This window comes from Ammospiza nelsoni, chromosome 18, assembly GCF_027579445.1.
Source record: "Ammospiza nelsoni isolate bAmmNel1 chromosome 18, bAmmNel1.pri, whole genome shotgun sequence".
In the NCBI taxonomy this organism is placed as follows: Eukaryota; Metazoa; Chordata; class Aves; order Passeriformes; family Passerellidae; genus Ammospiza; species Ammospiza nelsoni.
Window position 1 is genome coordinate 12,064,972 of NC_080650.1, and position 16,015 is coordinate 12,080,986.

The 16,015-nt window shown below is 48.8% G+C and overlaps 1 protein-coding gene across 1 annotated transcript in view; it reads left to right on the forward strand.

Moving 5' to 3' along the window:
* FBXW8 (F-box and WD repeat domain containing 8) overlaps positions 1-15,329 on the forward strand; it is a 61,595-nt gene extending 46,266 nt beyond the window's left edge. Inside the window, exons 8-11 of the mRNA XM_059485447.1 lie at positions 1,467-1,594; positions 10,071-10,244; positions 12,675-12,791; positions 13,809-15,329. Coding sequence (XP_059341430.1) covers positions 1,467-1,594; positions 10,071-10,244; positions 12,675-12,791; positions 13,809-13,953 — 564 coding nt within the window. The 3' untranslated portion in view covers positions 13,954-15,329. The remainder of the gene's footprint in view (positions 1-1,466; positions 1,595-10,070; positions 10,245-12,674; positions 12,792-13,808) is intronic.
* The last annotated feature ends 686 nt before the right edge of the window (positions 15,330-16,015 follow it).

A 16,015-nucleotide genomic window follows, 5' to 3' on the forward strand; every position in this document is an offset into this window, starting at 1 on the left:
TCCTTCTCTCTTAATTCACCTTTCAGATCTCTGAAATGGCACAGATAGGAAATAAAAGGCCAGGCAGCATCAGCGCTGCTGTTCTGGCAAATGTTGAAATAATCCATCCAGATAGTGCAATATTTATTGAGCTGCACGTGGCTATAATCAGCAAATTAGAAGTAAATAATATTGATGTGACGATGACATGGCCATGCTGATGTTGCCATGGAAGCTGTGGGGTTTTTCTGGTGTTTCAAATACCATTAACTCTTCTCATGGTCACAAGGTCTCTTTTCATTTCAACAAGCAATACCATGAAATTGAATCATGTTTATGAAGTTATATAAGGCCAGGTGCAGCACTGAGCTCCACTGGGCTTTGACCAGTGCATTTTTTTGTTTCTAAAAATATTTGTTCTCCTAAATTGAAAGGCCCAAGCAGACAGATCAGATGTGGCCCCACAGGAAGGACAGCAAACGTGATTAAACTGATGGAGGAGAGGAGTGGGAACGGGCAGGGAACAACTCGTGCTTCTCATCCAGGCTCTGCTTGAATCATCTCAGATGCTGCCTAAAATCAGAGTTGTTTTTCTGCCTTTCCCATCTGAGCTGCCACTTCAGATGTGACATTTCTGTGTGTGTGTGTGTGAGGGCACCCAGGCTCTCAGTGTGTGCTCAGCTCTACCCTGCAGTTCCTGCTGCACTTGACCAGATCTGCCTCTCACTGTCCATCTGTCCAGACCTCCTCAGGGCTGCTGCTGTTTGCTTTTGCTGCTCTGTCAAGCACTAAAATTGACGAGGAAACCCTTTTTTTTTTTCCTGTAACCCCAAAGATGTCACCTGTGGTTTCCCTGAGAGCTGTGCCTGGCCGTTCTGGGGGTGCATCCCTGCTTGTGGCTGGATCCCACTGGGAAACCTGAATTCCTGATTTCTGAGGGTGTCTGTGGTGGTGTTCACAGGGGTCCCAGCATGAGGGAAGAGATGAGGATCTGACTCCATGTTTCAGAAGGCTGATTTATTATTTTATTATATATATTATATTAAAACTATACTAAAGGAATAGAAGAAAGGATTTCATCAGTAGGTTAGCTAAGAATAGAAAAAGAAGGAATGAATAATAATGGCTTGTGACTGACCAGTGAGTCTGAAACCACTGGTCTGTGATTGACAAGTACATGAGACCAATCACAGATGCACCTGTTGCATTCACAGCAGCAGATAACCATTGTTTACATTTTGTTCCTGAGGCCTGTCAGCTTCTCAGGAGAAAAAATCCTGAGGAAAGGATTTTTCAGAAAATATCGTGGCTACAGGTGTCATTGCCTTTCTTCACAGGGGTAGATCTGTCTCTTGGTGCTGTTTTACACATCAAGGAACAAGTTCTGCAGAACCCCTCAGGTGGTCACAGCTCTGCTTTGTGGGGCAGCAAAACCTTGTCGTGGTGCTCCTGCTGAATTATGTGGTGTTTTATTCCCTCTCTGCCAGATCCTCCTTTACAACCTGGAAACAAACCAGTGTGTGACCAAGGTGGGCAACTCCATGGGTGCCTTCTCATGTGTCAACCTCCACAGCAGCCCCCCCAACATGCTGGTGGCAGGCAACAAGGACAGAAGGTGAGTGATCCCCACCTCCAGCTCCCTGTCCTACATCTGGCCCTGCTGGAATCGCTCTCTCCTCTCGTGTTTCCATCAAGTTGAGGAACAAACTATTAGGTAATAGTTGGATGTGGCTGTCAGTGTGCTTTGTCTGGGAAGCTCCATGGGAAGAGGAGCTTTCTGAGCCATTTGGTGGAGGCAGTTGGTGCACAGCCCAGCGAGACCACTTGGAATCTCTTCCACTTCCCCACCGCCACCCGCAAAATGAGTTTGGCATTTAAAAGCTCACTTTCCGATATTAAAAAAATAACCTAAGGGATGAATCATGGAGGATGAGATGGGCCCTGCTGCCAAATGATGTCAAAAGTGTATTTGGGAACACTGTGATGTCCCTCAGGTGACAGAGAATAAAAGAGACTTTCATATGAACAGATTCCAGCTTCTATTTAGCTGATTAGCAGCTTTCTCTTTAACTCCTTGGCTTGGGGAGTAGGATTTTCCCAGCTCAGTGTCTGCTGCCAGGAATGGCCGCTCTGGGAACAGGCAGTGCAAAAGGATTAAAGTGCTTAAAAAGACCCTTTGAGTCCAATTTTTAGATTTCCTTTTTTTGGCCAGTCGTTTGTGGGGTCTGATCCAGTGCACCAAAGGAGATGTGGGATGGCCAGGAGCCAGTCTCTAATGGCTCCTGCTTCCTTCCCTCCTCCTTTCCACACTGGGCACCAGGCTGCAGGTGGTGCTCTGCTCTGGTGCTGGGATCAGATTGGAAGGCGGGCACTTCCCTCTGCCAAATCCCAGACCTCTGTCCCGCCAGTGCAGCAGCTTGCAAAAATGATTATTTTGTCAAACAGCTTTTTTTTTTTGTTCCTTCCTGGAGAATAGGGAGTGTGAGCAAGCCTCACACTTTCTCAGCAAGGAGCATAAAGGAAATAGCTGAAGTTTGACAAGTGGAATTGAATCCCTGGGAGGTTTTTTCCCCTCTAAAAGCAGATAATTGATTTTCCAAAGCACCCCAGTAAAGTTACCTCCAGTTTTGATCTCCTGCACAATGACAGGAGAGGAGCTGGAGTTGCTATCCCTCCCCTTTATATCAGAGTGAGTGTTTTGTGCCCTTCCCCTCCAGAAAGCTTTAGGGGTTCTCAGCTTTAGCACTGGCTGAGTTCAGGGGCTTGGATGTCACTAGAACAGCAAGGAGTTAGTGATGCACTGTGATTGTGTTCACAGGGGTCTCAGGTTGAGGGAAGACATGAGGATCTGACTCCATGTTTCAGAAGGCTTGATTTATTATTTTATGATATATATTATATTAAAACTATACTAAAAGAATAGAAGAAAGGATTTCATCAGAAGGCTGGCTAAGAATAGAAAAAGAAGGAATGATAACAAAGGCTTGTGGCTCACACAGAGAGTCCGAGCCAGCTCACTCTCGCCATTAATTAGAAACAACCAACATGGGCCAATCACAGATGCACCTGTTGCATTCCACAGCAGCAGATAATCATTGTTTACATTTTATTCCTGAGGCTTCTCAGCTTCTCAGGAAGAAAAATCCTAAAGAAAAGATTTTTCATAAAAGATTTTTCACAGTTGGGAAGATAAATTTGGCATCCAGGGGGCAGGAGCAGAGCATCTCAGAGGGCACATCCTCCTGTGGTGCTGCAGGAAGGTGCTGGGCATGCACAGGTGGAATGAGGCTGGAATCTGCATGGGCACATTATTCTGGAACAGGGACTGTTGGAGTATTGGGGGGTAGGATGGTGGGGATGGACAGAGAGCAGAGATCTCTGCAGCCAGGTCAGGAACTTGGGGTTCATTGCAAAGGGCCTGGGTGCAGGGCCCTGCTGGGAGCTGCCAAACACAGCTGGGGCAGGGCTGAGAGAAGAGAGGGGCAGAGAGGATGAGAGGGTGAGAGAGTAAAAGAGTAAGAGAGAGTAAAAGGGTAAGAGAGTGAGGTTCCTGTTCCAATACAATGAATCTTCTTTGTTGAATATTCTGATTCTCACTAACCAATCTAGTACAAGATACAAATCCTACAGCATTTACATACAGCCTATAAGAATCATTACATTACCATACTGTGTTACATTTTAAACCCTAAAAACTCCTCTTTGGGCCCTTCTGCCAAGCTGCAGGGTCTGCTCTGACCCTTGGGCCTGTCTGCAAGCAGAGGGTGTTGTTCCATCAAAAGGGGATTACCTTCAGCTGGCCACACCATTGTTTTCCAGTTGTTCAGTAACTGAGGTATCTCAAAGCTTGCTTTCATTTCAATCTCACTTATAGTTTCCATATTCTCAAAATCTTTTGCCAGACAATCACATTTATAAGGCTTTCCTGTTTCATCTTCCCCAACAAGGGTCCTTGCCATGGGAGCTCAGGCTGCTGCTGGCCAGAGGGAGCACTTACTGCTTGAATTAAATACAGCCATTTCCCAATTTCACCTGAATTTGCCTTTCTTTTATCAAAACCATGATTTTGAAAAGTAATGCTCACAAAATGGTTTTGGTAGGATGTGTAAAATCCATCTTTCCATCTGAAATTCCTGCTGATTGATTTGATTCCTGAGCTGTGCTTTGCTCTGGCAAGAGGCCTCCTCTCCTAGCAGGGAGCGTGTGCTGATCCTGCTCTGCCTTGCTGGGAGCTTGGGAAAGCAAACATATGGCAAACCCAGAAAGGTGTGGATCCAAACATGTCCCAGGCTCTCCTGAAGGCCAGGAGCTCACTCCCAGGGCAGTGTGGCAGGAGGGGCCAGGCCTGGCCTCCAGAACAGCTCCCTGGAGCTGGGATGAGTCTGGAGCGCTCCCACTGAGCCCAGCTGTCCGTGCTGGGCCAGCTCTGTGCTGCAGCATCACATGAGATTGGCAAAACATGGTTCCTCTTCTTCCTTAAGGCCCATCTGAGCAGCCAAGTGTGCCTCTGCTTCTCCCAGGGGTGGGCCAGCATGGGAGAGGCATTTTCACCTGCCTAAAGCTGGGTGCTCCCTCATGGGATAGCAGGGCTCGCTCAGATCCCAGCTTCCAGCTGTGCTTTCCAAACAGGAGCAGCTTTGCCTGCTGGGAGAACACACACAGGAGAATGAGCCCTTCCAAACACCCCATCCTGTCCCAGGCTGGAGCCAGAGCTCCTCTCTGCTGGAGCTGGGCACTGAGGAATCCTTGCCCCTCGTGCTGTGGGCCGGGCTGTTGCACACAGAGCATGTTCTCCTCCCTGTCAGATGGATGCTGCTCTGCTGGAGCCCTGGCCTGCTCTGCTGCCTTGTCTCTGAGTCCCTGCAATGTGTTGTTTGTAAAATCAGATGATGCAATCTCTGCTGGAGAAGGGGAGAGGAAGGACTTGCAGCACCATTAGGATCCTAGCAGGGGTATGGAATGAGGTACAGTTAATGTGTTGGAACAAGTGTGTTTTGGCTTTTTCTGGGATTAATGTGTACCTGATGGGTTTGTTCCTGATGGCCATCAGCTGGGAGGAACTTGCTCTGGCTTCTTCTCAAACCTGAGATCAGTCTTTCCCTTTCCTTCTGTTTTCACTTGCTGCATTTTTTTGTTTATTCATGTACTTTGCTTTATCTCTTAATCTTGAGAAATAAGGATCAAACCCCACACTCCTTTGTGATATGAACCGGGTTTAAAACTTAACACCATCAGCTCTGACTGGTATTATGGCCTTGTGGCAATCCTAAGGTCTTTGTCTGTAGTTCTGCTTCTGGCTGAGTCTTCAATTTATTTCTCTTCAAAATGCTTTGTCTGGGTGGTCAGTAATGTCCAAAAACCAGATGTACCTAAAAACAAGCCACATAGTTGCATTTTTGAAGTAAAGCAGATCCTGGTTGCTGGGTGCTTGCTTTGAATATTGGTGATTAAGTCAAGGGTATGAACCTGTAATTCCCTGTCTTTTTTGGAATTGCCACACATGAAATCTCCTCTGAAATCTTTGCAGTAATAATCCTTTCCTTGATCCTGGTAATATCATCACCCCTGGTCCATAGTGGATGTGGGCATGTAGCAGGGCAGGGATGGGTTAGCAGGGTGTCCAACATGGGTATGTCATGGCTCATGGCATTGCTGATGATTTGGGAGGCACAGAGAGAGGAGCTTTCTCCAAATTTCACTTTTATTTTATATCATAACTCATAGAATCACGGAATGCTTGGGGAGGGACCTTAAAGCCCATCCAGTGCCACCCCTGCCATGGCAGGGACACCTCCCACTGTCCCAGGCTGCTCCAGCCCCAATGTCCAGCCTGGCCTTGGGCACTGCCAGGGATCCAGGGGCAGCCACAGCTGCTCTGGGCACCCTGTGCCAGGGCCTGCCCACCCTGCCAGGGAACAATTCCCAATTCCCAATATCCCATCCAACCCTGCCCTCTGGCACTGGGAGCCATTTCCTGTGTCCTGTCCCTCCATCCCTTGTCCCCAGTCCCTCTCCAGCTCTCCTGGAGCCCCTTCAGGCCCTGCAAGGGGCTCTGAGCTCTCCCTGGAGCCTTCTCCTCTCCAGGTGAGCACCCCCAGCTCTCCCAGGCTGGCTTCAGAGCAGAGGGGCTCCAGCCCTTGCAGTATCTCCTCCTCTGGACTCTCTCCAGCAGCTCCAGGTCCCTCCTGTGCTGAGACTCCAGAGCCCTCTTTAGGTTCTAAAACCTGCAAAGACTCACAGAGGTCCTTTGGGTGTGGTGGGAGAAATCTGCCTGGAGAAGATCTTTGACAGCAGAAATTAGGGTGGAAATTTAGTGGTGAGGAGGATGTGCCTCACTGGTTTTCCAGCCATGGGGCAGCAGTGGCTCTGCTGCTGTCCCAGGTGTGTTTCCATAACCTCAAATCCTTGTGCTGTCAGAACCTGTCACTGTTGAGACAGTCACAACCCAGAGAATAGCACCATGCATTTCAGAAGGCTTCTCTCTGTTTATTCTAGCAGCATGCTGTCTGTTAGACCTTCTCAGAAAGCTTACATTTATTCATTGGTCACAACAAATCCACACAGTGCTCGCTGGCACAGAGTGGTCTCTGCTGCTGTTTTCAGCCATGTCCAACTGCAGCCCCCCTCATTTATCTTTTCTTCTTTTCAGTTTCCATATCAACCACCTTGATAGAATTCCTTTTAGGGACTCTTAGCACCTCTTCTCCAAGTGACTCTCCCTGGCTCACCCAGCAGCTGTCAGCCCCTTCCGGGAGAACACATGGGCTGCATGTCCAGAGCTGTCTCTGTGAGTCAAGGGATTGAGCTAGGAATGCAACTAAAATAGTGAAAAATAGATATATATTTTAATTTAGAGCTTAAATGAATTTAGGGGCTAAGTTAGAAATGCAGTTAGCAAAGATCATATAGAGCTTAGCAAGGAAATTAATTGAATAACTGAAACAAGATTGGGAATAACAGGTGAAGTATTCTAAGAGTGCAGAAACCATAAATACCACTGGCTTCTAAGAATGAGAGGAGGACTGTGACCAGCAGGCCAAGGAGCCCTGCCAGCCTGACACAGGTGAAGAGTTTTAGCATGAGGAAGAGATCTTACTTCCTCTTCAGAAGCCCATCAACCCAGTTAAAGGGGACAATTGCACAGCCATAAAGGACATTCAGCTAATTATAATAAGAGGTGAGTGTGGATGTGACAGCCTGATCAGAGAAAGCTGGATAAGTTTTCCCAGAATGAGCCTGGAAAGCATTAGGGAGCTGGAGATAAACAATGATAGCCAAATATTAAAACAACCTGCAGGTGGTGTTTTTCTAATAATCTGTTTTTGTTTTCCTCATGAGATTGTTTACAAATGGGTATCTTGTTAATTAGCCAGTCATGTGAAATGTATTGATTAAATGACCAATCAGGTCCACCTGTAAAAAACTATAAAAGAAGAGAGGATGAAATAAATGAGGCTTTTTGCCACTTTGCCTTCTGATCCTGCTGCTGTCATCTCTGACTCAATGGTGACAGGCAAGAGCTGATGTTTATGTAAAAAGAATTGTAGAAACCATCCTGGAAACCATCTTGCAGTATTAATCAAAAATCAATGTACCTTTATTGAATGACTACAGCAAAATGTGTTGGGGAGGAATTGGGGGAAAAGGGAAGAATAAGAAAAAGAGGGAGGAAGAGAAAGGGAGGTCTATAGCTACCAAATATAGAACGGTGAAGTCCTTCAATGTCCAGCTGATGGAGTTCACCAGGTCACATCCAGGGATATCTCATGGTTCCAGTTCATTCAAACCCTTATTATACTCTTTTTTGATGGAGGAAGAGGATGAGTTGTTGCCCTGATTTTCTAAGATTTTCTAAGCCTTCTGATGTTTATGTTCTTGTAGCAAACTTTCTCACGCACTTTATGTAAATGGTTTTGCATTCCTTTATGGGGGAGGAGAAATTTGATAGACTGTTGGTTTGTCCAGTGTCATTGCAGAGGTGGCACTGTCACCCTCCAATCCACTGTCACTTTTAGAAATCTATAAATGTTGGAGTCAAAAAATAAACCTCCCTTTTCTTCACCTTGAGAGCAGCGGTGTGTGCGCTCATGTTGTTTCATGTCCTATAACAACAGATGAATCTTGAAATCGAATCAAAAGTAGTCTGTTGTATTTTTGGGGGGAAAATGGTATTTGAAGAAGGGTGCACACAGTCCATGTTCAGCAGTGGTGAGAACCATTGTCTTCTTGGTGCACTGCTTGCACCTGCAACATCCATCCTGCTTTGGTCAGCTTGCCTCCCCCCACACACCTTCCCTGGGTTGGGGGTTTCAGTCCCAGTCCTTGGAAAGAGTGGGGGGCCCTTTTCACATAGGGGTTTCATGTCTCAGTCCTTGAGGGAGAGGCTTCTTCCATCTCAGTCTGTCTGTCACAGTGGTTGTAAAACAGGTGAGGGTCTTCTGTGGGGACCACCAAAAACCTCAGGAGAAGTCCAGCTAGGCTGAGAGGGGAGGAAAAATTCCAGGGCTATTGTCGCAAAAAGGGCAAAGTGCCTCTCTTTTCCTTTCACTGGGCCCAGTTTGGCATACAGCAAACACACCTGTGAACAACAGCTTAGCAATGCCAGCAGCTGTGCTCTGGCCTCGGGGTCCTTGGCAAGCGACTTTCTCCAACAGGGCCAGAATTTCAGACAAGGATCCTTTTCGTCAGTGGTCCCCAGTCTCTGTCCCTTTAATGACAATCGTGAGGCAGATGAGGGAAACTTCGGACAGAGACTTACAGCCACCCAGCCAGTTGTGGATTAATTAGCTGAAGAGTTCTGGATTAATTAGCTGAAGAGCTATGTGTCTCTGGGAGCCTCTCAGGAACCCCGGACAGCCCTGGGTCAGCAGGCAGCAGGGGACACTCTCTCATGCCCAGAGGGTACTAAGGGCCAACTCTTAGCAGGGGTTAATCCAAGGTTTTATTCCAGGAGTCCCCAAGGAGCCCCCACACCTCAGGGAGCTCCTGCTGAGAGCCCTGGGAGAGGTGCCAAGGTTACATTGAAGGGGAGGTGGAAATTTAAAATAGATAACATTTACTGACCAATGAGTGACCCTGAGGGATGGATACTGGGAAATTGCCTTGGTTTGGACAGACAGGAGTCTGCTGAGGAAGGCAGGAACCTCCCCTGAAATGGAGAATGTAAACCCTCCCCACCCCTCTGAATTGCTACAAATTTTAAATTAAGGGGCTCTCAGGCAAAAATATAGGAGCAGGAAATAACAGTTATTTAATAGGGAAGAAAAAAAATAAAAGGATAAAATAAACAATGCAGTGCACTAGAACAACAGTGACAGAGTCAGAACCCAGCCTGGCACCCTGTTGGTCAGGGTGTTGGTGGCAGTGCCATTGGAATTGTGGCTCAGCCCTCCTGCAGTGTCAGGGGTGGCTCTGCTGGAGCAGGGATCCTGTAGAGAAGGATGTATTCTTCCTCTGGAGATCCAGTGGAAGAAGAGGCAGCTGCTGTTCTTCTGGGGAATCCAGTGCAGAAGCCGTGCTGGTGTCTCAGAACCTCTGGATTATATCTGGGTAGGAATGCTTGGCTCCTCCCTCTGGGCTCACATCTCCCAATGGGATGCTGTAGTTCTTATCAGTCATGCAGTGACACTCAATAGCTGTTATCAGCAATGTCCCCTCCCAGGGAGGTGTGAATGTGGTCACTCAAAGAGAGAGATAAGGCAAACTGCCTACTTGACAAAGATAATCTGCCATACAGATGGGAATGGAAAACATCTTGCATTGCAATCTGGAACAGAAATGGACATTTAGGACAGAGTGTGGGGTAACACTTGTGGGGCTGACCCCTGGCCTCTGGCTGATCACTCAACGTCCTGAACAGAAAGTTCTGGCTGGAGGGGATGGGATGGTGAGTGACTGACAGAGAGCCAGGGTGGGGATTTGGGGATGATCCCAGCAAAGGAGAGGGATTATACAGGTAGAGTGAGGAGGGTACAAACCATTTGGGAAAAATACACAGCAAAACTGTTACAAAGTATAAAAGCACACCACATCAGTTGTGGGTTAATTAGTGAAGATTTGTGTGTCTGTGCCTCACTGTGCCTGTTCCCCAGGGTGAGGGTGTTTGACCTGCGGCGTGGCGAGGCCGTGTGCTGCGTGCAGGGGCACCAGCTGGGCGTGTGCTCCGTGCAGATGGACGAGTGGAAGGTGGTCAGTGGAGGAGAGGAGGGGCTGCTCTGCGTCTGGGACCAGCGCATGGCCACCAAGCTCTGGGAGATGCACGCCAGGTAAGCCAGGGCTGAGAGGGGGATGTGGCACTGGGAGAGTTTTGGGGGAGTTCTGGGTGATTTGGGGATGGGTTGTCTCCTCCCTGTGTGTTTCTGAGGGGTTCTTTAGCTGTTGGTGCCTTGTGAAGGCTGGCCTAGAACAGAGACTAGACAGAGTTAAAGAATAAAGTAGGGATTTTAAAAGGATCTCCTCAATAGATCTACCTTGGGCAGCACAAGAGCCCAGCCAGGGCTACACCCAGGATGAACCCAAAATGGTCACAAAATCCCTGACCACTCACGGGATCTCTCACTTTGATCCGTTCTGCTCCATTTGCATATTGGATTTAATTGTCCAATAACAACTCCAGCCCATCAAGTCCCGTCCTTCTTGTTTTTCTCTCTCCAGCCCACGTTTTTTGTGCTCTTGGGCCTGAGATTTGGATCATTTGTCCTTGGTGCCCAGCTAGAGCAGGAATTGTTTTGTTTCCCTGATCTGTGCAGAGAGCTCACCATCCTCACATATGAAACTCAGACCCACACACTAAAGCAGCACAGAATCTGAAAAACAGAAAAGCTCAAACCTGAGGTATCACTGTCATGGCCTTTTTACTCATTAGCTGAGTGTTCCAGTTGGTGTTGGGGAGCAGGGAAGTTTTTTCCTCTGGATTTTCTTCCCCATCCCCAAGCTCTGTTTAGTTGTGGAACCTTGGGTTTGAGATGCTGGACTGGCCGTTTGGAGAGGAACTGGTTCTGGCTGTCCCCATCCAGTGCATTCATCACAATCCCTGTGCCTCTGTTCACCTCACCCACACATTCCCTTAATGGTGAGGATCAAAGCATTTAAACTCATTTAAATATTGAAATACCAGTTTGTTCTGAGCACAAGGAGCACAGTACTGAAAGTACAAGCAGAGATCAGCATCCTGGAGCTGACACTTTGTACAGCTAAGTGAAATTTCCTGATCAAAGCACAATTCCCAGGCTTTGTCTGGATAAAGACTCGAGGGTTTAGCCCCTTGTAAGTCTGAGTGATATCCATAAAATGAACAGATAAATCCTGATTTCGTTTTTCCTAAATTAGTTTTAATGCATCTTCCCCAAAGAGGAGCTAGATGAGGTATTTACAGGCAGGGAAGTTCAAGCTGGAGTTGTCATTGATTAATAGCAGGTATCACTTTGTGTGCTGACCCTGGGGATGATAAAGCCTGTTGTGATGTGGCTGATGCATTAAGGACAATATTCCATTGATTGTCTCCTTGGCATGTTCATTAGTGCTGCCCCAGGAGCAGGGCAGGCAGGGCAGGGCTGAGCTCAGGGATGTGCTCCAAGTGAAACCATTAGATTAAACAGGTAGAAAACAGTGTTTAATCTATAGAGCAATCAGAAGGCATCACTTCAATCAAAAGGCTTTCCTAGATGAGGTGTGTGCTGTTCTCCCTGCCTGTGGCCCCCTGCCAGCAATGGAGCACAGGAGCAGGAGCTGAGGGAGGTGACAGGAGACACATTTGGGGTGTGGAGATGAGCCATGCTCAGCTGGGGAGAGCAGTGAGTCCTGCTTGAACACACAGTGCTGCTGCTGGGTTTGGGCTCAGTTATTCCCCAGTGGGAGGGAAAGGAGTGAGGACCTGACTGGAGTGTCCAAGGGAGGGACATGGGGATGGGGAAGGGTCTGGAGGAGCAGCTGAGGGCACTGGGATTGCTCAGCTGGAGGAGAGGAGCCTGAGCTCAGAGCTCAGCAGGGCTGCAGCTGCTGAGGGCAGCTCTAATCTCTGCTCAGGGACAGGGACAGGGACAGCTCCAATCTCTGCTCTGGGACAGGGACAGCACCCAGGGCACGGCTGGAGCTGGGCCAGGGCAGCTCAGGCTGAGCTCAGGGCAAGGTTCTTCCCCCAGAGGGTGCTGGCACTGCCCAGGCTGCCCAGGGAATGGGCACGGCCCCGAGGCTGCCAGAGCTCCAGGAGCCTTTGGGCAGCACTGCCAGGGATGGACAGGGTGGGGTTGTTGGGGGTCTGGGCAGGGACAGGGGCTGGATCAGTGATCCCTGTGGGTCCCTCCCCACTCCATGGCTCTCAGCTTGTGCATTTGTAAACCAGCTCGGTGCAGGGTGTGTGGGGTGGCCTTCCCCTTTTTTTGGGAAGCATCCTGCCCTTCCTGGGGCTGCTGCAGATGTTAGGGCAGCCAGCCCAGCCCAGCCTGCATCCATCCATCCCTCCCAGGCTCTGCTCTCCTTTCCAGCAGCATTCCCGGCCTCCCCGTGCGTTCTGGGAAGAGCCCACTAGATGGGGATAGAAGATGCGGGATGGAGGAGCCGGCAGGGCGGGTTCCCCGCCTCTGGCTGCTGGTTTCAGTCACTCCGGGTTTATTCCCAAGCCGGTCCCAGCCCAGCTCTGGGATTTTGGGAGCCCAGCGCCGGTGGCCGCTCACGCCGGGCTCTGGGTTGTGTTGCAGACACCCAGTGCGCCACGTGTGGTTCGACTCCCACATCCTGATCACTGCCAACATCCCCGAGGAGAAGAACCCCCGAGGCTCCAGCATCACCGAGGACGACCCCAGCTTGCACCGAAAGTGAGAAACCAGCCCTCAGCAACGTGCTTTGTTCTTAAATAGCACCCTGAGCACCTGAGTCATCACCCAGAGAGGGTATAAAAACTAAAATTAAAAAAGCAGCAAAAAACTAAAATTAAAAAACTTTAAGGGTAAGGTTTATAAAACAAGCAATGAATTGGCTCTTGATTTGATTGAGCACAAAAAAAAGCTTTTTTTTTTTTTTCTCAGCAGGGGAACATAAAGTCCACTGAAGCCAGGCAGGGAATGCAGCCCTCTCCATACTCGAAATATTAGTAATGCTGTCTCCTCCTGAAGGAAAACTACTGGCATTTAAGCTGCAGGTTTTGGTATTTGCATCTCAAATGGCTGTTAGTGCTAATTGAACTATCAAATACCAATGTATTTATCTTCCCCCGTGCTGGAGGGCCCGGAGATGTTTCAGCAGATGACAGTCACGTCTCTGCAGGGCTGGGGGATGATTCACCAGCCCTGCGAGGAGGCTGGGGGAGCTTTCCCTGCTCAAAGGGCTCAGCACAGGGGACGGGGGTTTATCCAGCTCTTCCCATTCCCATGGTTTTTATGGTGATTCCTCTGTTTGCTGTCCTGTGATGGTGTTCACAGGGGTTCTTGAATTCTGGAAGAGATGAGGATGTGACTCCATGTTTCAGAAGGCTGATTTATTATTTTATGATACGCATTACATTAAAACTATACTAAAAGAATAGAAGAAAGGATTTCATCAGAAGGCTGGCTAAGAATAGAATAGCAAAGAATGATAACAAAGGTTTGTGGCTGGGACAGAGAGTCCAAGCCAGCTCACTGTGATTGGCCATTGATTAGAAACAACCACGTGAGACCAATCCCAGATGCACCTGTTGCATTCCACAGCAGCAGATAATCAATGTTCACATTTTGTTCCTGAGGCTTCTCAGCTTCTCAGCAGGAAAAATCCTAAGGAAAGGATTTTTCATAAAAGATATCTGTGACCCTTTCCCACTGAGGTGATTTGCTGTGTCCTGGCTGTTTTGCTCGCAGGTACCGAGGGGTGATTTATTCCTACGATTTCTCCGTGGACCAGCTGGCCGTGGACAGCGTCCTCCCCATCTGCCGCTCCTCCTACGACGAGGTGTCAGGTTACAGCTACAACATCGGCCTGGCAGTGCCCTACGACAGCATCTAGGGCCAGGGCACGGCAAAACCCCTGTGGGACACGCACCCGAGAGCTGGGGTGGGCTGCAGAAAGCCCTGGGGTGTGAACCCCAACAGGGCAGGGCTGCCCCTGCAGTGTGTCACTCTGGACATGTCCAGAACTCCAGCCTGGGCGAGTGGAGAGGCTGAGAAAGGAAAGGGAGCGCTGCAGGGTGAGCAAAAATATTCCTGCTGCTTGTGGGAAAGATGCTGCAGGGCCCATCCTGCTCAGGAAGCCAGAGTGGGACTCTGAAGGGGTGGGAGATCTCTGAGTGAGGAGTTCTTGCCTACCCCAAGAGGGAAAAAAAATCACCAAGGATTGGAAAAAAGCATGTGCTGAGGCACATGTTTGAAATGTCTGTCCTGGTATTGAGCTGCTGGTTCTTGTTTTCCTTGGAGAGCATTGGGATGTGCCTGGGAACAGCAGGCACAAAAGGTTACAGAGGCTGGGAGAGGGCTTGGGATGGAGAGAGGGAGGGGAAGGTTCCCTAGGCCAGGCTGGATGCTTGGGAACTCAGCAGGGCACACACACACATCAAAGTTATTTTAGAACAATTTATTTTTTTAATTCTTTAAAATCCTGGATCAGCTGTTTTCTAATTGTGTACATCTGTCAGTGGAAATTTGTTCCCGAGCCTTTTAGGGTGAGCTGTGCCCTGCTCACTGGGACACAGGGCTGGCTCAGCTTCTCAGGGGTGTTCCTGGCTGGATCATGTCCTTGCACAGCACCTGGAGGGTTTGCAGTGCTGTCCCTGCTTCCAAGCTGGGAATTGGTCATGGGGCAGAGGGGATGAGGTGGCCCCAGTGCCCTCCTGGGTGCTGAGCCCCAGAGCTGGGGGGAAGCAGCAGCTGAGGGGCAGGAGGTGCTGCTCAGGTGGAAATGAGGAGTGAGGCTTTACCTTGAGTCCAGGTGGCACTGACAGACAGGTAAAACCAATGACAGACAGGTAAAACCAGTTTGGGGAACAAAGGCTCCAGCCTTGCATGGATCTTTTTGCTGATTTGAAATGATTTCATTGTGATTTGCCCTTGTAAAGTGACTGGTGCAAACCAAAGCTGTGTCAGTTCTGTTTAAATTGAGATTAAGTTTTAACTTACAACACCTTTTATCCTGGGTTAATGGAATCAGTGTGAGCTGAGGGAGGGGTGCAGGAATGTGCCCAGACCTGCAGGAGAGGGGCTGGGCTGGCCCTGCAGACAGATGGGTTTCACTGCTTTCCTTCTTTGCCTTGGGGTGCTCTCCCATGACCCCTAGGCCAAAATATCACAGTTTAGGCATTTAAGTTACCTTTTTCCGTGTGATAGATACACAAAAAGTGCAAGGGGCAAAACCATTCTGTCTGACCAATAAATTTAATCTTTCATAAAGCTTTGGTCTTTTATTTTTTATTTCTTTACCCTTCTGGGAAGCCAGCTCCCTCCCTCCATTCCTGGAAGAGCAGAAGTGTCATGGATGCAGAGTTTGGACAAGAGTTCAGCTGAAACCTGGCAAATAAATCATGGTTTCTGTAGCACGGGTGACTTTGGGGGTTGCTCCGATGTTCTCATTGTTCTCTTTGGGGGTTGCTCATTGTTCTCCCTTCCCCTTATCTCTGCTCATTATCTGGGAGCAGCTTTGTTCTCCCGACTCTGGCTGCTGCAAGGAGCCGATAAGTTTGTGCAGTGCCCTTTTCCTTTTCCCAGGGTCTCCTTCTCCTCCTGCCCGTGCCAGGCTGTGCCGTGCCAGGCTGTGCCGTGCCAGGCTGTCCCGGGATGGGCACTGCAGCCCCTGTTCCCTTTCTGGGCAGCTCCAGTGTCCCTCTGTCCCCATGGGGGTGCTCCTTTGGGGTTCTCCTTGTTAATTAATGCAGTTAATTGAGTAAGGTTGTACCTCAGCAGAGGTGGGTTGTGTGTGTGTTTGACTCACTCTGCTCATGTGGATGTCTGGGGCTGTTGGAGGGTGTGAAAAACTCCAATCAGTTGTTTTTAAAATTGTAAAAGTTTAATAGTAATAAAATGGTTATAAAAACAGTGATACAGTTAGAGTAGTAACAATTTGGACAATTTGAATGAGG